The following is a 23,402-nucleotide window of genomic DNA, read 5'->3' as shown; positions in this document are numbered from 1 at the left end:
TGATAATAGTCAATAAATACGTTTACGGATTACTGCTTTTATCTTTTCTTTTGTAAATCGTAATAAAAAGTGTAATAAAAATATGCACGCAACATACTTTTTTTTTTCCTCGAGTTGCCGCAAATTTTCTTTCCTATAACTTTTATAATTCGATCGAAGTAACAGCTGATCAGAAAACACCGAGTTCTGCTTCATGCCGTTTCCCGTTTGGACAGGACAAATTTACAATTATTAACGGTAATTATTAATCGCTTACGTCACACTTTCTCGTCGTGAAATAATTTTTAAATAACGCCGAGCCTCCGCTTTATTACTTCATAAGAAGCACAAGAGAACACACTTCGTAAATCAAAATTGGAGACAGGAAATATACTGTAGCAGGAAATATGAACGCTGTCGTCAAATGACCAAAAATTGGTCAGCGATTTTTTTTTTTTTTTTTTCGTGGAAGAACAGACGAGCTCGAACGAGTAATTTAAGCGAACGGAAACTGCGATGCAATTTAATATTGCAAAAAATCGCAAATATTCACGCGGACGAATCCGTGTAATTTATCATTGATATCTTAACGTTGCCGGCCGCAAGATAAATAGCATCGATAAAATGCAACATATAATAATGGCATATGGAACGGGTGTATACGAAGATTAGCAATTAGCAATTTTAATCAGGAAGAAAGTATAACGGCTGTAAGTCAGGGAAATTTCTTCTAGCCTTAATTAAATTGCGCGTTTGTTAACTCTTCCACGTGGTTCAGCTTAATTCATCGCAGCGTCAAGAGCGAAGAAACAAATTTTATACAGCAGTAATGGATTTTAATTAAATACTTTCAAGCCGACGTGACTTACAATAATAACGTGCCGTATGTAATGGCCTAAATGTTCCTCAGACTTTTTTTTTTCTATTCTCAGTCTTTTTAAAATTAAATTTAAAAGAAAAAGAAATTTATTCTTTTTATTAAATAAATTTAACAGAAGACGTAACGTCTGTGATTGCATTATAATCAGTAAAATAATAATGATTCGGTTTTGCTACGTGCAAGCAGAGACGAAAATTACTTTCGGATTTATCTTAGAGCGTAATAATCAATGGATTGCCGAAACAACTCGTATCGACAACTTGGAGAATCATCGTGTAAATCAAGCGTGAAAGTGAAATCGAGAGCCGTCGAGAGACCCGGTACTCTCGCTTTCTCTCGTATAAGATAAAATTTAACCCTTTGAAACTCAATAATCGATACCAGTGCTTATCATACGATCGTTGCATTAACATTTCACAATTGATACAAAAATATCATAACTCTTATTTTCTTTTTTTTTTTTTTAAAGAAATATAATAAATCAAAGAAAATTAATAATTTTACTTTATGCAAAACGGCACCACTTTATAAATAAAAGAATCTAAAAATTCAAACGTCTCGAACGTAAAATAATTAAAATTACTTTTAATGACTTCCATTCCGCAAGTTTTCAATATTTTTTGATTATATAACGTGTTATTGCACGTAATGAAAAAAAAAATCCATTACGTTACGCAACAGTGACAATGTTGTCGTAAACATAGGGCGTTTAATGTGATATAATTTCTCCAAATTATCTCGGATTGCGAAAGATTAAGCTGACGTTAGAGGAGTAAGCCAACGAAGGCGAGCTAATGCAGAAAGTGCAAGGTGCGCGGAAATGGCTCGTGTCCTTCCTTCTATGTCTTTTGTTCGCTAGTCCCTTTTCATGAATACGGAAAAAGGGTCGGGCTTTATCGTGAAGAGAACCCGTTGCCGTTTGCGTAGCCTGTCACGAATTTACGATGAAAAATAACGACGAATGTAAACCGCTTTGCAACGTTGCGGGCAAATCCCATTGTTACCAATAAAAATTCAAATCTAATTAAAATCTAATTTAAATTAATTTAAAAATGTGATTTAAATATCTTTCGAAGCATTCCACGTGTAAATTAATATTTGTATTTTAATTTTTACAAAATTAATAAAGCCTAACGTCGGCTACGCAATGATTTCGTCAGGATTATCGAACTTTTTACAAACGTATCTGAAACTCGGGCATTTTTGCATCGTGAGAAGTATTCCTGACAGACGAAAACAGGCCATAACCGCCTAAAAGATCGGGATCGCACAGAAATCTCGGTGTAAAAACCGGCCGAACCTGCCTCACAATGCCTCGCGAAAAAGCAGTTTCAGAAGCCGATGCAACGAGTTGCAGAAGAAACGGCCGGGGTTCTTCGCGTTATCCTTTTGTGATCCGTGCAGCGGATCTTTTCAAAAATATGGGAAAATTTGTCGTGCCGAAGGGAAGCCCAGGGAATACAAAAGAGTAGGAGGAGGAGGGCTACGAGAGCACGCTACGCCAATGCTGGTCAGAGTCGGGGCACAGGAGGCACAGGGGCAGATCGGTGCACAAAGAGGGGTTCCCCGGGTGTCCCTCCTTCCTTCTCTGCTCCCTTTCATTCTCTCGATCACTCCTTCACCACTGGCAAACCTGAAGCAACAGGTTCCTACGCCCCTTCTTCATAGCTCGCGTTCACCAAGCGGCTTTTTGTTGCCGCTGCCAATGTACGGGCACGCCGCGCGCTCGGGGCGAGGTTTTCGCTTTTAGAAAAATCTTAAGGATTCTGTTGCCGCGCGTACGTATCTCTGCTCCCGAGAGCCTGCTCCGCGAGAGGGTGTCGAAAGAGGTGCCTATATTAGATACACACGGACTCCGCAAGTCGTATCAATCGGACTGGCCAGGCTGCTCGTAAACGTTAAATACGGAAACGCGTACTTTTCCTAATCTCAGATTTGTTTCATACAAGAACGTTATCGGGAAACGCTTCCTAGCCGTTTCATTTACTTAAAATTATATTGCAGTAAAGTACAGAGCTATTTGCTTCAATTGTTTAGTTTTATTTTTTACGTCTGACTCAACTTCCTGATAATCTAATTGTCTCGCATATATGTATAGTGAGCAATTCGAAGTGACTCATCAGGTCGTTCGGTGTTTCATCGAATGACCGAAACGTCGTTGAGACCTAATTAACATTCGGATTCAAATTAACCGATCGAATTAATCTACGTGGAAACTTACAAAAGGAACTGATTTTTTTTCTTTTTTTTTTTTTTCAGTGGAATAATGAGTCACGCATGGTGTTCTTCCTACCAAAAATTTTCACATCTCGTCAAGATGATTTTGACTGCGCTCGTGGCCATCGAAATATCGAAAGTCGAAAGTCCACCTGATCGAACGAGTTTCGAAATCGAGCCGAGGAGAAATTGCCGAGGAAAGTTACGCGCGGTTATCGTCCAAAAGGGAGAAAAAGAGAGACACATCCGCAGCGAAACACAAGGTTGAAAGGAAAAAGAAAATATCTAAAAAAAAAAAATTTATAGCAAAAACTATCGTCTGGAAACATGTCATAAACTATGAATCTTGCGACCGAATTAAAAACCGAGCGCCGCGATATCCAAACGGGGAAAAAAAAAAAATATTTCCCAGGGACTGCAGAAAGTACCGAGTAATCATATCACGACGGCAGCACGTATCTACAATTGCGAAAGCAATATCGGTAAAATAAATTCTTGCCGTCGCGCATGTGGAAAAAGTACGTATTTTACGTTAAATGACGCATTCGCGCTATCGCAAATAAACAAAGACTGTTTTTGCGCGTTTGCGGTATCGTGATTTGATTTCTCGCAGATTATGCGCGGGCTATCATCATTAACAAAGGTCGACGTGGCAGTGGCATCGCGCGACAATTATTTCCGAGGCAGTCCGTTTCTCTCTCTCTCTCTTTCCTATTTTTCTTTTGCAGAATTCGCGTACGCTTAATCGTATACGAATGATAAGACGGGAAATGACAAGTGAGCCAGCGGCGCGCAGTCGCGGACCGGAAATCGCATGATACCACGTGCGCGCGCGGGCGCCACGCATAATTACGCGACGAAGAGACGCGTAACGACATATGGGTACGCTTGCAAAAAAAAAAAAAATAAAGTTAGCGGTGACACGTCGACAGGATTGTCGCGACGTTCTTTCTGCTTCCGCGCGCTTGATGCAAGATGTTCGAGAACGACTGGACGCCCTTTCAACCGCAAATAAAGTTAAAAGAAACGCCGGTGGCAATGTTTTTCTTTTCTTTTTTTTTCTGTCTTTTTTTTTTGCCAAGAAAGATTGAGAATTCCATGCCGAATGCGCATGCGAACAATCGATTTCCCGTATGCGCGTTACAACGAACCATACGTCGAATTGAATAAGACAAGAGGCTACACAAAGCACCGGCCTGTCGATGTTTCATTCGCTTGAGCCTTTCGAGTATCAGTTACAGCGACGATAACGCACGGGCGATATCGCATCGTATACGCGTCGGGAAAATGGCGGTTTCGCAATACTTCTGCATGAAGCAACGCCGTATCCTTGTATTATTCTCTGTAATGGACGAGCGAAGGATAAACAACGGATGAAAACGATGTTTATGGAGAGATCGTAATCGTTCTTTCGTAATATTATATCGTCTGTTAATTATATGATGTATGTCGGAACATTTTAAAATGCTTCTTACCCAGTATTTACTTTATCGAGTCCTATTCTCTATCTGATTATATTACGCAATTATAACAGACATTTCATTGAATCGGAATAATCCGGATAGAATGTACCGTGCCGGTGGAACGGGCTTATCGTACCGAATTTCGCACAATGGATCACGCAAATGAGGCAAGCAGACAGTTTAGGCCGAGGTCAGATCGGCAGCGTACGTAAATACTCAAAACCGCACACGGTACAAACATGCAAAAACGTATCGCACCATCCACGTGGCACGTGAAACTTGAGAATTACCGAAAGAGAACGCGACTTCAACAGTCTATCTAACCATTTAGATATTGAATTCCAATACAGGAATTTTTTTTATTCAAAGCATCACGCTTATTGCGTTAATTAATCGTTATTTTATTCGTTAAACCGTATAAGCGTGCATGTAATATTTAGAAAGTCCTCAGCAAAAGACTCACCGACGTGCCGGTTGCCGCGAAGAGAAAATAGCAATCCCGATAACAAAAGCATCAGATTGTCATCCCACGTCGCTCCTTTCCTTTTCATTAGTAAAATTACGCTTAATAAGCACGACTCGCGAAACAGTTTGTTAACGACACATTTGCTTTGTTCCGCCAGAGAGCCAAGGCTCGTTTAATGTCGCGTCACCGTTAATGTACATTCGCGTTTTTCCAAGCGAGATATTCATATACATTTGCCGGAACGCTCGAGAGGAACGCTACTGAGCCGGGTCGCGTAATAAATGCAGCTTTTTTTTTCCCCGTCTTCGTCGTGTTCCACGACGGTGCGCGATCGAGAACGCGCGCGGCAAGAACGCAATCGCGAGTGAGACGGAGCGCATTTGTTAATTTAACACGCACCAATACACTCGCATCCGTAAGCGGTACCACCGAGTACCAGTGCGATTCCGCGCGTAAGAATAGCGCGCGAATTCTCATCGTGTGACACGTGCGATACCGATCGCATCCTCCACGTAAAAAAAAAAGAAGGAAAAAAAGAGAAGGAAAAAAAAAAAAAAGAAAAAAGAAAGAAAAAAATTAACACGTAATACGACATTGAAATAATACCTTATTTGCGGATCAAGAACACGGTTCTCTATTTTCTTTATTAATTTTATTTTCAGAGAAACCATCCGCTCGTTAGCGGACTCGTAACAATGTCGCGTCGACGTGCGTCGAAGCGATGTACGAAATCGAAGAAATTGCCTTTACTCTGCATTTCTTTTTAAATCGACGAGAGGCGGTAGTGAGACTCGACGAGAAGGACTGACTTCGCCGTCACACAGAGAAATTCACTCATCGGAGGAGAAACCAAAGAGAGTGTTGTGCCTAGTTCTCTCTAAGGTGAGAGTCTCCTCTAGCTCGACTCGCGATGGCCTTTTATTTACGTCGTGCGAGAACGCGCGACCGCCCGGCCGAATGATGAAGGCCTTTCGACTTATCGACGCGAAACGGAGAATACGGCGCGTGACTGGTAGCGATTACTGTTAATAACATTCGACTGACGATTTGGTTTCGATCTCGCCGGGTAGTAATAAATTCGCGAGCCCCTCAAATTAAATTCAACTCGCCGACACCTCGAATCACGTATGCGCCCTGCGTTCAAACGGTAAATTCAACAATCGCGTTTCGACTATTTTTCCAACAGTGTTTTTTTTTTTTTTTAATTTGCTGCTCGAGAACGGACCTCGTGAACTTGTCATTTAAAATGATCGAGAAAACACTTGAATCGGCAAAGAAAACTCTCGAAAAACACTCGCTATTGTATCGCATTACAATTCGAATGCAGATAGCGATCGATATATATCCGTTAAAAATATTGATACTTCCAGATTATGCATATCTGACAAGATAATACTAATAAACTGATAAGAAAATTTTAACACGATAAATTTTCGAATACATCGTACATGTAATTTGTCATCTCTATTTAACTTATGAGACAATTCCGATAACGGCGTCCAAGCGTTGATCAAAAACGTATTTGCGATTAGGCAACCGCGGTCCCCGATTTAGAGGTTCGTGAATTATCCGTTGCGAAATCCTGTACCACCGGGTACTTCGGCGTTTCGTCTCGCGATTGATAATGCGGTGCAATTGTCGGCAACACCCGGGATGTCGCAAGGCGGAGGGGTACGACGAGGTTGGAAAAAACGATTTATACATCGAGAAACCACCGGCGGTCAATAAGCGTCGCGTTTCAAATCACGATACACCTGCCGATATCCCGGAGAAAATTTCTTTCGCTTTCTAAATGTCGATATTTTCTTGCTGTTTCTAGCGGCGCAGCGCCTATTAGGCACACAAACATAGGCGAGCGTTGGCGCTCTAAGGTTCTCCATTCTCGATCCAGTCACCCGTTGCCCGATATTTTTCCCGCTCGCATGCCCACGCTCTATCTCGGGTTACGAGCGTTTGTTCCCGTGTCACGGTAAGATCTGAAATCGCGCGTGTCGCGGCCTCCTGCCCCTCCCCTCAGAAAACGCAAATGACGGTGCGACATGGAGCTCGAGATTCACTCACCCGGGAACATCGTTCCGAAACGATACGATCAAGGATTTTAATATCCCGTCGGCGGTTATCTTCGCTCCTCATCGCGTGAAATAATCTCCCGCGAAAATAAAACATTAGAAAAAGATCGATAGATCGACGCGGTTCGTATAATTACACGCGTGCGGAAGGACTGGCTACGATCGGCCCTTCAATCCCAAAAAAGAAAGAAAAAAAAGGAAAAAAAAAATTGTGAGAATTTACGATCAATAAGCGTACGTGTAAAATTAAAAAAGTTTTTCTTTTTTTAACGGTGAAAATTTTTAGCTCCGAAAAAAGCAAGTTTATTTTTTTATATTAAAATAATTTAACTGAAAACGATTGATTTGAAAAAAATGTTTTTTTTTCTGCAAAATTCTACTTGATAATAATTTATAAATCGCACGACAAAACCGAGCCATCTACTTTTTCTTTCTCTCCATCTCTTTGTCTCTTTTTCTTTTCGAAAATATATGCGTGCGAGCAAATCAATGCGAGATATGGCTTATTCAACTAAATTTCTTTCTACACCAAGTTCTGCCGAGCGAGCCAATGCATGTTTTGCTGAAATTCGCATTTGTTGCTCGTCCAATGTATACCTGCCGGAGTAGAAAAATCTACCTGCGGATATCCGGCTGCAAGCTACTCTCAAATGGAACGGCACGTGGGACAAAGCGAAGAATAATACATCAAAGAGAATTTTCGAAAGAAAAAAAAAAGAGAAAAAAAAAAAAGTCCAGTAGGGAGTCCTAGTTATATTTATATCCTTCGGTATTGCAAAATATTCTATCCAGTACCCTTCAAGGGTCAACGTTTACAATACGAGAGCCTAGCGTGGCGAAATGTCTACGTCGTCGTTTCTTTGTGCACATTGTTATCAAGCACGCGCAAATGTTTCGAATAATAATCGGGGAAAAGAAAAATAAAATCTGCTTATCGGTGACCGTTGAAGTGACTCGGGCAGCGACGCGCGATAACAAGTTGTAAATAACGCGCGGGAGCGTAGATCGGAATAAATGAGGCATAGTCTTACCTTAAAGAGATGCTCGCTGCACTCGAAGATGGAGGTGTTACTCATGACGGCGGTCGACATGTTCCTCAGGTGTCGCACAAAAACACACTTAGTACTCAGAGCCCGTTTGTCCGATCCTTTTCTCTCCTGTTCACGTCCCTCGGCGACGGTGGCGGCGGCGAAAAAAAGAAACGAAGCGAGGAATCGCGTCGGCGGTTGCGCGCGGGAGACGGCGGGGTGAGGGGAAGGAAACAAAACTCCTCAGAACACAATAAAACTGCCACTGCGACCGTACGCGAACGTCGCCGTCGTAGCTCGCATCTGAAGCACCCACGCGTTAAGAAGCAGGACGTGTCCCGGTCGACACGTGTCCCCGGAGCAGCGATAAAAAAGAACGAACGCGCCCGAACGCGAGTGTGTACGCCTTCTCGAGGTCTGTGCTTCTCTGGCACGGCTTGACCGGCTCTTTCCGTTTGCCTCTCCGTTTCTCCCTTTCCGTGCCGACCTTCCGATAAGCTCCGTCTCCTCGCGTGTTGTCAAATATCACGGCCCGTCCCGTCGATCGTCGTCGCGTACAAATCAGTAGACGACTCTTTCGTATCGAAATAACTAGAACTTGACACTTTTGTTCGTCGCCCGTCTTACGGTGAGGAGAAGATTCTTACCGGGGAGAGTGCGTGCGTTCCGGTATATCTCACCGTAGTTTCACGTTTAAGACAGAGCCTCCCGAAGCTGACTGAGAGCCGACTGAAAGTCGCAGCTAGTACTCCGAGCAAAGTCACGCAGGTCGCAGGCTCGACTGGCCGGGCGGCCGGGGGCTCTCTGCGCTGCAGAGGCGCCGGCCAATCACGGCCCGGCTCGACGGTCACGTGACCGATGGTGGGGGAGCTGGGCCGCTTCGCACTAGCTTGCACTGCTCGTACGGCTGACGCGAAGTAAGGTACGCCGGTCGGCTTTCAATTTTCCATCTACCAAGCCTCATCCACCGTATCGCGCCGTTCCTACCACCCGATCCTGAGCTCCCCCATTGGCCAGGATTCGGGGTCGCATCCCTCCGCAGCGTGAAGCCTCGTCTTGATCCAGAACTGAATCTCGCCGAGACGCGGGGATCCGGGTATGCACGTAATGGCGATGCCGTGCGTTCTCTCATCGAGCGACGAAGCCGGCCCCTCCTCCTCCCCGCGCAAGGTAGAGTATCCCGTGCGACTTAAATATTGCCGATTCTTTTTGCCCTACATGACGATTAGCGGGGCAGAACGGCGAGAGCGCGAGTTACGCCAGTCTTTCTGCAGAAAACGATAATAGGATCGTAACGGCGTAATAGGACGTTACAAAGAAACTAACAACTTTTTATTGAGATTCCGACGACCTCGTTGTAAAAACGTTACGTTTCAGGGAAGTGCTGGGATCCTTCGCGAAAGGGACGGACTCGCAGGAACATCGCGGCGCATATTGTACGAGTTATGAACGAGCGTAATCGGCATTTTATCATATCAAATGTAAGAAAAAAAGACGAAAGTAATAACGTTGAATCAGCGATGATACAGTCCGAAAGGAACGTCCGTTTATTAATGCGACCGCAAAATCAACCATTGCGATATCCTTTTCTTTTTCCTTTTCAACTGACAATATCGTAGGTAGAATCGTTGTGTACGCCGGTAACGGTCCGAGATATCACGTAGCTAAATAATGATATTTGTCTTACACACGTCGGCAAAAACTTGCACGATCAATTTCCAGATCGTCGTTATTTAGTCGTTACTGCAAAGACTCAGCGGGAGAAAATGAGTACGCGTTGAATACAGATACAGAAGACCGTTTTCTTCCTCCTCTATTGCTCCGAAAGCAAAACTATAACTCCAGATACTGCTCTCTCAATCGCCCGACAACTCGAACACATTCCAGCGGTCAAACAGCATGAATGAAATTCATGCTTTTATTCACCTGCGACGTAGACCGCAAGATTCTAAGCAGTAACTGTCTACGTTTGTTATAATTTTTTGTACTGCGATTCACCGTTACGATTTTCCGACCACAAACGTAAATTGCGCCGCCAGCAATTGTTCGTAATTTAATAACGATTCGATTCATTATCTTTTACGTTATGTTAATAACATAGAAATGTAAATGAAACTTTTATATGACGTACGCATAATAATCGGCGTCGACTGCAACTTGTGTATAGGAAATCTTTTCAAGAATGTCTTTTCAAAAATTATTAATGTCAGCTGCCGCGTAAAGTTGACTTGATTCTGTTATCAGCGTGTTTTATATGTAATTTTCGCGTTTAATTATAGAAATGCGTATAACGTGACACGTGAGACAAAAATGTATTTATTGATTTAGGAAGAATGTCACGTATCTGGTCGAGTTAATTATAATCGGCTATTTCTTTTTTTTCTTTTCCTTGGGCGTGTAAAACAGGAACAAACGTTTTTACAGAATTTCACACGTACCAGCAGCGCTGTTAATCGAAGAAGGAAGTGACATTTCGCGAAGGGAAAGCCGGAAGTTTGGCTGCCACGAGGTCGCAAGAGTAGGAAGTGAGACTCCTGCCGATTTCACAGCGGTCCAATGTCAAATCCTGATTGAAATTCTTCCCGACAATGGAAAATTTTTTATTACAAAGTAAGCAATGAATGATAAAAGAAAGAGCCACTTCAGATAAAAAAATGATGTATGAGTTATTAAGAAAAATTATCTTGATCACAATTAATTATTATTTTCAGGATTAACAGAGACTTTTTGTCTAACAAAAATGATTTACTGTGTAACGTTTAACTGATACGTCGGCCACCGTGATTCTCACTCCTTTTATAAAAACTTAAAAGCTCAATACGATAATTAGTTAACGATATCAATGTATTAATCACGCGGTAAGACTCGACTATTTTATTGCTTCATATATAATTGACCATATGTGGTAGCTACTGAGAAGTTTGACTCGCTGTCTAATTAGGGAGTGTCATGATACACGATGTAACATACGGGTCTATGAGGGTGAACTGTCGAATCTCATGGGGAGGTGTTTTCAACCCCGAACAGATTCTCATGGTACTAAATATAACATCTAATGGGAGTCAGTTTCCGTCATGGTGGCCGAACTGTATTCAGAGATATCACCCTGGGGTATGCGGGTTCTTTGTGAGAAGTATACATGAGAGTACAAGAGAGAAAGAGAGCGGCACTCCCATTTCTGCGATAGGTTTATAAGCCGTGTATGATTGAGCGTGAAATTTGAAACTTGATAAGATGTACAATAATTTCTTGCAATTTTTTCCCCGTTAATTGTCATTTTGTTTTTTTTTATAACATATATCAATTTTTTCAGCCTCGGTTATTAAGCTCAAATAATTAAATTTTTTATAGATAATTTTAATATTTTAATAACTATAAGATTGTCGTCATGAAATAGTCTTTGTACGTATTCGTATTCTTTAGGTATACAACTTAATCATGTATTAATGACGTAAGCGAAAAGATATGCATCTTATTGTTGAACATTTTTGAATGAATGTAATTGTCGAAGATAAAGCACTTCAGGTAAACTAGTTGGCTGTAGAATGACTATAAGATTGTACAAAGGAACGGTTACTTCCTTTTTAGCTTCTATGGGTTCTTAAAGTATAGAATATAAAATTAAAAATGTAGAAGTTGTATCCATACAAAGACATTACAATGTTAGGACAGCTTTGCAGCTTTGACACGTGTTCTAAGAACTATCAAAAAGAGAAAATGTCGAAATTTTTTTCATTTGCGGATGTTCGGTATAAAGAATAGAGAAAAATAAAGGGAAAGATAGCGGCAAGTATCCGTCACGTGCGCAGCGTATGTATTCATTATTGCGGGAGAGCACGTGAAATGCGCACGGATGTGACATGTGTTACGCAGAGCAACGTTGTGCTTAACCAGGAACTTTTCTTGCAACTTTGCATCTCTTGTACGTTCGTAATATCTCCGACAGCGAAAGAAGTGTGCGAAGAGAAACAGGCAGCGAGAACGATTGTATTTAATTTTATTAAACTATGTACAATCTGGCGAGCAATTTTAAATTAATTTGTTAATCTTCTTTCTTTTAATTTAATTGGATAAATTTAACAGTATTCGAAGCAGTAACATGTGGAAATACCTTTCATCGAGTCTCGTGACATCATATGATTTTTTTTGCGTTGAATCTTTCTTTGAAGCATCACGTTAAGACACTGCGCTTTTTCTTCTCGCTTGCTCTTTCGTTGACGTCATGGTCTGCATTCTTGCATGAATACAGTAATGACGCATTTAAAAAACTGAACGTCATTCGAATTTTCACCGCACAGGGTTGATAACGTCATTTAGTTGAATGTACGTCACGGGTGTGAGTCAGAACGAATTATGAGTTAAAGAAAATTTACGATAATGTCGACGGAATACAAATGTTTAAACATCAGAGTTTAATGTTAGGATTTTACGGTTTTTTGTTCATGCGTTTTTCAGTTTCTTTTACTTTTATTATTCTCGAGAACAATGTGAAGGTTCTTTCAGCTTTTTCTTTGACCATTTTTGATGTAATATGTATAGGAAGTTTATAGCTTTTTTTTTCTCTTTTCCTACAACTTAGAAGAAAGTTGAAGCTAAAATTTAAATTTAATTTTATTCTTCTCTATTCTTTGTGAAAAAAAACGCGAAAAACGTGAGATATATAAAAAAAATATCGTGGCTGCGATAAAAATTTGTTATGTAATTGGAGAATTACAGACTAAAATGTCACGATGAAAATGTCAGAGCGAGGTGCAGAAGAAGCTGTCGTGGTATTAATCAGCGTTGATTCTGCATCATGTTGCAGTCTATTATACATCATAGTTTAGTCGTGTAGGCGCGACATCAAAAGACTTATTAATATAACTAACGTCTGAATCATTCGCGCGATTAAAGCTGATTATGGTTATCGAAAATGCTATCGACATATTCTCTTATTAAAAATGTTTCTTTGTTATGCGCCATAAATGTTTTAATTTATACAATACATAAGCTTTATAAGAAGCAACTTGGAAAACAGTTAATCTTACATTTTTGAAATATGGTTTATTTTTCAGGTAAAAACTCAGCTGAAGTACCCTCTTAAGCAAACCTTCTGACTGATACCTTTGGCGTCTCTTCGTCATGCCCATGATACCTGCGTAGATCTCAAATCGATAGATCGGTGCAGAAATCGTTCTGGGAATCGCAAAGGCCAAGGTAATGGCAGGCAGGAAAGCAGGTATGTAACGACACGGGTAAATGCACGCGGCTAAACCGGACCGAGCGGAATGACGGCTCATGCTGTACCGGCTTATGGTAGCTCTTCTAGAGTCTGTTTTGCGAAAAAAGTTGTCGTTATTGGCGCGTTATTGGTTTCTTCTCCCACGCCGCGACAGTACCTCGTAAAGCTCTACTTGAAACGAAACACACGCGATTCTTCTCAGATATACGTACAAGTAACATCGAGCTAGCCAAGCTTAAAATCTTTGATTTTGATTTACATCTATTCGACGCAGCACAGTTTAACGACTTAATTTTAATATCGCACATTTAGAAATGTCAGTGCGTGCGAATAACGACGATATTTTTACGTAATGCTAATGTCACAATGCTATTGGGAAGTGAGGAAATTGAGAATTACCCAGAATGACAAGCAAACCAATAACATTTATCTGCATCGTAAGCGCATAAGTTTAATAGCGCCTCTTGACATACTTTTTCGAAACATTTATCATTACGTGTCGTTGTAGCATATGCTTTACATAGTAATTTTACATCTTTACATAATTTACTTAGTAGACATAGCACGCGCTCGCACACCATCCGTACCCAGTAATGGTGCGTATTGTGCGTATACGTGCTTACGTACACTGCAGTTCACGCTCTTACTTTCTTATCCTCCAGTATTTCCGTGGCCAGGCGCCACTCCGATTGGAACTTTCACATTTCACATTAATCTTACAGTAACGACAATCGTGAGGGTTGCATAAATCGCTATAATTTCTCCTGTTGCACGGAGTATAGGCTTACAATTGTACGTTTGACACTTTTATTTTATTTTATTTTTTTTCTTATATATGATAGTCGATAAATGAAATTTTAGCATCATGACCTACGTACTGTTGAAACACGATCGAGAAAAGAACGATTTAAGTTAACGAAATTTATTTAGAAAAAAATTAATAATTAATAATTTATTTTTACGTTAAATCTTATTTAATTTACGCAAGGATTAGAAACGGTAATTATGCATTAGAAACAATTTGTTTGCAACAATCAAAACGGTTTCATCCGACGTAATGCGTTTCGATGGCACGGACAGACTCGCGAGCGCGGATTATTCCGCTCATTGATGCCAATGGGTTAATGACCGCCTGCATCAGTAATGTTGGTTAGGACTAAATGCCATTATTCTATTTCACCAAGCCACAATACGGCTTGGTGAATGGCTGATTTTACGCTATACATCATACACGTGCGCCGAATAAAATACTGTATTTTTTTTAAGTATCATTATTTCAACATTAATAATTTACTTAAATCAGCGAGTAAATTATAGCGAGTAAAGTTTAAAACAAATTCTTTGTCGTTAGACGAGATGCAGATAAATGTTTTTGGTAGGACGTCTATCGTCATATCGCGTTGCAACGAATGATCGGTGTAAGGTATCGCGTAAGGCTCTAAAAGTCATTGCACTTTGAGCTGCAGCGACTAACGAACGGCACTTATATCAGCGACGTGTACGTATACGCGTGACTCTCTCGTTTTCCTACCGGCGACAATGGTTTCGCACTCGAAGAGACCGCCTATCGCTACAGCACGCAAACGCAACGCGAACTTAGCGCAGCCGCAAGGTTTTCCTTCTATCCAATACGCCGGCATGGGTCGTCACGTCTATTGACTTTTGTCCCTGTAATGTACGCGCATCTTGCAAAAAGGGTCATTTTAATGGAGTTTATCGTTATGCAATAAGATGACAAATATTAAGTAGGTTTTCAAACAAGTAAACTTTACGAACGTCTAGATAATTATGAAAATTCGTAATTTAAATAACCAGAGCGTTCATTGCTAAATATGACGTTGAATATTTAACGATATCATATATTTTAACACACAGTTAAACGTAGGTGAAGCACGAGTAAAAAAAAAAAAATAAATGAATAAAAAATCAGACGCAGTAGTCGATGCAAAGTTCACGTTCGAGTATTAACATAAAATATCTACCGAGAGGTTTTGGATATTACCATAAGACCCTCCCACATCCTTTTTTTCTGACTTCTATCGGTTCTTTCCATTCTACTGCCCTTTTTTCCTTCACGAACTTCAAACTCGCGTCTCCGTTCTCTTTGAAAGAACCCGTTGCATGATGCAGCACCATCCGCATCATTCATTAGCACTTGCAACGTTCGCGGGACAGCTCATGTTTAACCATCTCGAATTGTCGGTTTTTTTCTTTTTTTTCTTTTTTTTTTTCACGGTTGTGCACTCAGTGTTTCGAGGCTTTCGACTCGTATGTCTCTACGTTAGAACGGGAAGGAACGAACGACAGATATAGAGAGTTAGATTGAGATAGACGATCTGGTGTGCACTTGATCAAACAACGGAACCTCTATTGGACCGCGCGTTTATTGGCGGTTCTAATTTGGGGGGCGGAAATGGTCGAAAGGCATAGACGAAAACAGGCCTCGCGTATTAAAATAGCCCATAAGGGCAACTGACTTAAGCGCTTTGCATTAATAATTAACGTGATCCATTATTAGCACTTGTGGCTATTCTTGTCTGCAATCTGTCGTTTCCTTTTCGATAGAAAAACACGTTTATTTGCACGGTTACATATAATTTTTGAATAATATTTTATATGCGATATATATTGCAATATTCTTTTCATATATCAATACGATTTTAACTCAAAAAGCAGTAATAAGTAATTTGAAATACTTGTTCAATCAATCAGAGTGCTGACGCAATATAATATTGAAATGACATCATTAATTTTATTTACATCATATTACAAGTTTGCGTTGACGTTATAGGAAATAGTTTTATGCGAAAAATATATGCTTATTGTAGAAATGTAGAATTTTATTATTTACAAGTAATTTATCATTATAATGTGAAATATAATATACTTTGATGCATACTTTGATCATAAGAAGTAAACATATTACATGCCTCGAGAGAACTATTAATTAAAATTCTTGTTGTTATTAACTCTAGCGTTAATGAATATATTTTAAACCGGTTTTTAGTACATTATAATACCCGGCTAGTGTGATATTTATTCACACACGTTTCTAGTGGTGTCACATTCGATGTGCATGCGAGATAAATTCTTTAACGTTTCCTATATTTGGTTTTTTTTTAAATATTTTGGAAAAATTATAATCACGCACAATTATTTTTATTAAAAAAGTTTCCTTCGAATACTTTTGAAAAAGAAATAAAGAAAAACATTTATAAAGAATAAGATCGTTTATCATGTTCGTAAATTGCATTTATCAAATTCATAATTCTAATATTTTTTGATAAATAAATTTTACCATATCATTTCCGTTCGAAATATGACACGGTTTTTTTTTTTTTTTTGATAAAGCATGATAAAGCATGTTGGTTGTGATTACATCTTTAGTCATCTTTTATATTACTTGCGCGGAGAGCATATCACGAGATTACACATATCTAGAAAATTAACACAGTCTAGGAAGACATACACAAATATTACGCAAGAAATTATTCATTCTTAGGAAAATAAAAAAAGGAGGATTATCGATTAATAATTGATAACGTTTCTCGAGTTAAGCAATAAAAGTTATTTTTGTTACAGAATTATAGTTACTGAGTTTTATCTGGCATAGTCTTATCTTTATTTAACGACATAGTCTTATCTGATCTGAATCGCTGGCATGATTAAGAGTTTAATTTTTATGATGAAAATTAACAGAAAATTTTAAGTACCGGTTTTAAACAAAAACATGAAGACAGGTTATTTCGAAAAAGAAAAAAATACATTAAAATATCTCAAACGTTATATAATTTTATGATGGAACAACGTATGCGGTAACTTCTGTGAGACTTGTAGCGATAGAGCTTTCGAATAGCAAAAATAAACGGCCGGGAGATTAATCGCAGGCGCACGCTTGTTGAACGTTGGAATAAAGTATCTTTCTGACATTTAATGCATATATACACGCACACGCGGGCAGGCACGTTTGAAGCTTTCCAGCGTCAATTATCGAATTCTAAATTCGCGGATCATTCGCGAGCACGTGAGCGTAAACAGTCGAGAGACGGCCGTGCGCGATCCGGAAGTGGGCCAACAGATTCTTCCGATGCCAGAAAGAGCAAGCCGGTCAGCCGCGCGTCCAATTACCTCCACTCGCGCCATAGAGAGAAAGGGAAAGTCAATCGGGTGAAAGTCACTCGCGAAGATAGTTTTGCCTCTGTTTATATCCGGTGGAACCTTACGCAGCGAGAGTGTACAGTTGTAAAGCTCGTTACCGGCTTCTTTTTCTTCGTTCCTTCCCGCGCGGCATTTAAAGAGACGGGCGGCTTCATAGAATTTGAATATTTTAAAATCGTACGGAACGAAACCCGTGCGGCGCTATCTGTGTTATCGGGTTGATAAGAGATTAGATACGGGAATGAGTCGAGCGCCTCGCCGAGTATTTTTTTTTTTTTAACGGAGCGAGTAACGCGTTGTAGCAATTTGCGAAGAGACCATTCACGCTCGTTGCTGTAACATTGACCTAAACCTGCGACGTTAATCGCGCCGTTCTACCTAATGACGCATAGTGAAAAGGAGGCTTTCATTAACATAAATTGTTTCTCAGACCTTTGCGATTTTTTTTTAATCGCGTGCCGCCTGCAACGACGGAACGAGCGCGAGCGTGAACGTGTGCACGTTCGCGATCAGAAGGTATATTTACCCGCGTTCATGCCTGCGTTACCTCGTCATCTTCCACTGCCACTATTACAATATTATAATAGCGCGACGCAAGAGGTATATTAGATACCGCTACGCTTTGCAGCCGATTAAAGATTTTACGGACGGGCGTACCACGGCGATATTTATCCGGTCACATTGTACGCGATGTTTTAAGCTCTCAGCTTTTTGCCGTTCGTCCCGCGGGCAGTTTTGATTACGCCTTCCATCCCGACGTTCATGGCTGTAACAGCGTTAAATCTCGCGATTTCTTGCTGAAAAACTATGCATTCTGTAACACGACGTGGCCTGGTCGCGCATGAGAAGTTTATCGTTAAGTAATATCTATTATTCAACGTGATTTAACGTTGCTCAATGTTTACCGTTGAATTTTATCAAAATGTTGTTGCAGCTTTTCAATTCCCTCAGTAGCGATACTCTGCAGACGTTACATTTACGCTTAATTAATTTCTTTTTTTTTTTTGGCGCCTGAGTTTAATTTATTTATCACGAGATAGTTGACACGTAACATTTAATTAAAAAATTATTTTTAACGACGGTACTTAGAATATGACAGGCTCGTGAAAGCGGCAGCGTCGCGTGATTTCTGACGATAGAGTGAACACGCGCTTCGGGCGACATGTATTTTATGCGTGATGCATGAAGAGGGTAGACCCCGCTACGGTGGCGGTTGGAAGATGTTATGGCCCGCGATGCATGGCTGTGAATACACCCCCGTGGCCTCGCTGATATCTGCTCGCGCGTTTCTACGTACGTATGTACACGGAGAGAAAGATATTGCATTTGCCGCGGCGACCGGCGGCTAACGCACGACGCTATCGTGATGCGCGTCGATCCTCACGCGGGAAACCCATAGTTAATAATGTAATGCAAAGCGCCGGCCGGTAAGAACCGCCGAGAACTGAGGGCGAGAACAGTCCCATCGCTTCCTTCCCCCCTCGTCTTCTTGATCCACCACCCTTTAGGCTCGGCTCAGATTAATTCCAGCTAAAAAAAATTTTATATCGATACCAATACTGCCAGTTATCCGTAGCAGTCGTGTATTAGCATGCTCATGTTCATTCCTTGGTATTCTTTTGACAAAATCGAGTCCAAGCGCTTCGTTTCATAGATATTCTAATGGAACCGGTGTTTACGATATTTTTGAATAAAATTTTTAGTTTTATCTCGCCGTACGCATGTCGCAATATTACATTACAATACGCGCTCCCCTTCATTGACTTTAATGACGAGTTAGAATTCCGCTTCTCGGCGAGTCGCCGCATCGGTTTCCGACGCAAACAGCGATCGAATTATTCCCCGTATCGATCATTGCTTCGCGCACTGAGCGGCATCTTTTTTTAACGAGAAGAGGCGGGGAATTGTCAATGCATACTTTCGCCGTTTAAAAAGTCAAATACGCATATCCAATGCGGAGTGGGAAAGGAAGGAAAGAAAAAGAAAAAAGAAAGAAAAAAAAAAAAATAAAAGAAAAAGGAAGAAGAAAAATCGGCAGTTTTATACAAAGCTATGCGCTGGGTTATGTGGGTTAACTTGACGTTACATATGTATGACGGAATACAGAGTGTCGTTTAAACTATACTAACGCATCGCACGAACTATACCTACGCGATAAACTTATCGATGACACATATATTCGCGAGTACGAGGAGAAAAGAATGAATTCGCTAATTATACCGACGGCTTATCACGCTCGCTTCGTAACTAGTATCGGGAACGATAGTATTATTTTTATTAGAACGAAACGTTATAGATCGCGCATTCACTTACGCTTACTTTGTTTCAGAATTCGACATAATGTTCGTTGTAATATTTGGCGCGCGAGTTTTACGTACAGCGCGTTAACCCGCGTACGTTGGGGTAGAGGTGAGGGTGGGAATGATAAACAAAGTCGCCCGGCTCAAGGCCTAGCGCGCAACTTTGTTGTCGAGAGTCCCGCATTCCTTTGCGGTAGTCGAGCGGAACACAACTCGCGGATCTCCGCGTGGACACGTGGCTGTTAAATACTTGTGTATTATTTAATTTTGGGAATAGTACGCGAGTTACGTTCTCGACTCTCTTCGCGTGCGCCGACGAGTAGCAAGCGGAATAGTTTCGGAATTTTCCTTTCGGATAGTTACGCGTAATTAAAAGCGATATACGCTTTGACGAATGACCGCGATTAAGGCTTATTTCCCTCTACGGTTGTTCATCTTTACGTAAGTGCCGCTTCGAGGATCGAAGCCCGGCGCACGATGGCTAATTCACTGTTCTCGCCAAATCGATTCCGTCAGGCAATATCCTTTCATAAACGGTGGTCGCATCCGTGATTCGTCGCGCGCGGTCCGATCGCAATAATAAGCGGTCTCTTACGACGAGCTCGCCTCCGCGATCCCCCAACAAGAAAACTCACCGTCTAATCCTCACGCGCATGTTGCGAGCGTACTTCCGTAAAGAGAAATCGTCACGGCGCTCGGGAAAAACCGTATGATTACCGGAAATTGTTCGCCTAATTAATGTCCGCTGCTCGTAGATTACGCCGTTACGTAAGATGTATTCACATTGACTACCGTCACTTATTGCCGCACGATGCGCGATTTGCGGACCGATTTTCGTCAACGTCTGAGTATACAATAGCGTTGGAGATTGCGAGTAAAACACTCAACGGTCGCTAACATCTCGCGAGGAATAGGTAGAGAAAGCCGGAGCCTGACTTCGGTTGACTATAATATCACGGCGAGTATCTAAGGTAATTAAAATTCCGCGTTACTACAATATTCGGCTTATGTAAAGGAAAAATTGATGAGGCGAGCGAAACACGTAACTCCGCAATACGCGTAATATCCTTAATCCGTCGCGGGAAAAAAGAAGCTTGGCCTTTCGATTATTTTTCTGCACCCTTCGTCTATCTCGTTCGCCGTCTTCTTCGCAATTTTGCACTCCCGTAATGAGATCCTTATCGCGAGATTATCGTGGACCCGCCGTGGCTTCTCGATCGCGCGAGCTCCAAATGGGATAACGATCACGCTAGATGGGTTACCTAGTAGCAATTTTCGGAGCAAATAAATCGTCCATTGGTTTTGCGGACGACAAGGGTGTTATGATCGAGGAAAAATTGCCGGGAAATTAATATCATTATTAGAAGAGGATGAAGCGATAATTCCGGTGCGAGGTAACTACCTCCGTGTCCGCGGTAATTTAATTTCGCCGGGAATAGTTTTTATCGCACGATGCTTCGACGAGGAGAAAATCATAATCGAAAGCATCGCTTCCACTTTGATCGTTACATGTTACAGTTATATCGAGACAATACAGTGTAACTTATTAGACGTTACCGCAATCCATTTTATTTTTTTTTTCTTTTTCAGGAATTTCGTTTAATCGGGCGTTATGATTTGAAATTGATTATTATTATAATCATTAAAACGGGAGTGCCGCACCGCGTCGCGCGGATTTAATTATCCGCGCGAGTCGTAAAAGTAATTTATTAAACGAACTGCAGCCAGTTCGTCGGGCGTATGTTTCGGGAGTGTCGTATTCGCGCGATTATATTTTATTATCCTGGATTGCGACGAGGGTCTTGTACACGAGGATACTTTTGTGGAGAGAGGATTCGACATCTCAGTCACCTGAGAGGAGGAGGCGGCCTAAGACAGGCATCAGGCTTCGGCGGAGCAACTTTAAGGTGAGGGTTATTTTTTTATTTATTTAATAACAGTTTTTCGCTGTTTATTAAGATTATTTTTATAAAAATTAGAAACAATAATTAAAAAAAAATTTTTTACAATTTAAAAAAATTGAATCTATTAGACGTTTAGATATAATAGCTAACTTTAATTTTAATATTAAACTGGACAACTCTACAATTTAAATTATTTATTTGTATGTTACAGTTTCGTCATAACTCCGCCGCTGCGCATCGAACCGGTGAGTGAAAAACTGTTTTACATTTATAACGTTATGAGGTAATGGTATCTGTATAAAGATATAATAATATACAATTATTGTACGCTCTGTAGATTTTATTTTAACAGAAGAAAAAGGGCTTCTCTTTCTTTCTTTCCCCTTTTTTTTTTTTTCTAAAATTTTGAAAACAAAATTTCATTATAAATGCTTAATAAGATAGCTGATGCGTAGATCCGTGACCTCATAACGGCCTTCGTCGTTAGACGTAAACGCCTAGGGGTACTTTTTTGCGCGAACCACATGTGAAAACAGACCTGCGCACCCCCATAGGCAACTATGAACCATCCAACGATCATTGGATGAACGCTGTGGTCGTGGGAAAGACTTTTATGACACGGAATTCTTTAGACCGATCTATCTTCGTGTTGCAAGGGATACGCAATTGAGCTATCGAGTTATAAAAAATCGAGTCGTATAAAGCAGGCACGTTGTTCGACCACATTTCTTTTTCTCTAATTAAAAATATGAGATCGCGATAAAAATCACTAGCGCGTAAAAGCGATAGAAAGCGACGTTAGGCGGCCAATAATTATCCGGTTGAGATGCATACATATGCGTCTTATCCCTAACATGCAAGACGTTAGCAAGGGCGTAGATGTATTTTGAAATAGATCCCTTTGCGACAAACTCCGCGACCGAAATAAATGTTTGCACGAAAATAAACTTGACTCGGGGAACAGTCTGAAGTATGATTTGAAGTATAATATTTGACTGCAGTCTAGGGAGGGAATATCGAGACCGATTAAAAATTTTCCACAAGCATCGGAAGTAAATCATGTATTTTTTTTAAATACGTACTTTTACCAACTTTAATTTTTACTCCGTTAGAATTTTGTGACAAGTAATTAACCGACACTAATGTTATAAAATTATTGATTATATTTAATATTAATAAAAGTAATCGTTTATAATTTTACGATCTAAAAGATATATTTTAATATTATGCGACGATTAAAACATTAGCTTAACCGTCATTTCGCTGCTTGAGATTAAATTGATTATGTATGAAAAAGAAAAAAAGAAAGAAGGATAGGGGATAAGGGTTCTTCTTTCATTTTCTTTCTGTTTGATTTTATATGCACGAACCGTCATCAATCGCGTTACCATAGAAATACCGTGGTCCTTTGGCCACGCCATTGGATAGATACGAGGGGTTAGCTAAGACCGCAGCACCTGCGGCTTTCATCCCTATGTAGGTGGCTGGAGTAAAGTATCACGATAAAAACGAGTGATTTTGATCGAAGAAATCGTTTTAAAGGTCTAATGCGACGGGTTCTACGGTTGATCAAATTTCTCGATTTAATCAATTGATGGCTTTGCAACACAATCGTGAAATGAGGGAGGGACTACTTTATTTATACATATGTTAACCAAGTTAATATTTAAATAATATTAGATATAAAAAAAAACTTTTGCACTCGTAAATTATTTTT

The 23,402-nt window shown here is 40.5% G+C and overlaps 1 protein-coding gene and 1 long non-coding RNA gene across 2 annotated transcripts in view; one reads left to right on the top strand and one right to left on the bottom strand.

Annotated features, from left to right (window-relative positions):
* The window catches only part of Tis11 (Tis11 zinc finger protein), a 29,243-nt gene extending 20,448 nt beyond the window's left edge, over positions 1 to 8,795 (bottom strand). The window contains exon 1 of the mRNA XM_070657154.1: positions 8,106 to 8,795. Coding sequence (XP_070513255.1) covers positions 8,106 to 8,165 — 60 coding nt within the window. The 5' untranslated portion in view covers positions 8,166 to 8,795. The remainder of the gene's footprint in view (positions 1 to 8,105) is intronic.
* A 142-nt stretch (positions 8,796 to 8,937) lies between these two features.
* On the top strand, positions 8,938 to 22,406 carry LOC139102942 (uncharacterized). Its single transcript, XR_011545799.1, has 6 exons — positions 8,938 to 9,272; positions 9,480 to 9,583; positions 10,527 to 10,712; positions 13,157 to 13,320; positions 21,372 to 21,688; positions 21,897 to 22,406. It is a non-coding gene; the product is annotated as an uncharacterized lncRNA (long non-coding RNA).
* Positions 22,407 to 23,402: the final 996 nt, after the last annotated feature.

This window comes from Cardiocondyla obscurior, linkage group LG05 (assembly GCF_019399895.1).
Source record: "Cardiocondyla obscurior isolate alpha-2009 linkage group LG05, Cobs3.1, whole genome shotgun sequence".
In the NCBI taxonomy this organism is placed as follows: domain Eukaryota; kingdom Metazoa; phylum Arthropoda; class Insecta; order Hymenoptera; family Formicidae; genus Cardiocondyla; species Cardiocondyla obscurior.
Note: the sequence above shows the minus strand (reverse complement) of the source record. Positions and strands in the feature narration are given on the sequence as shown.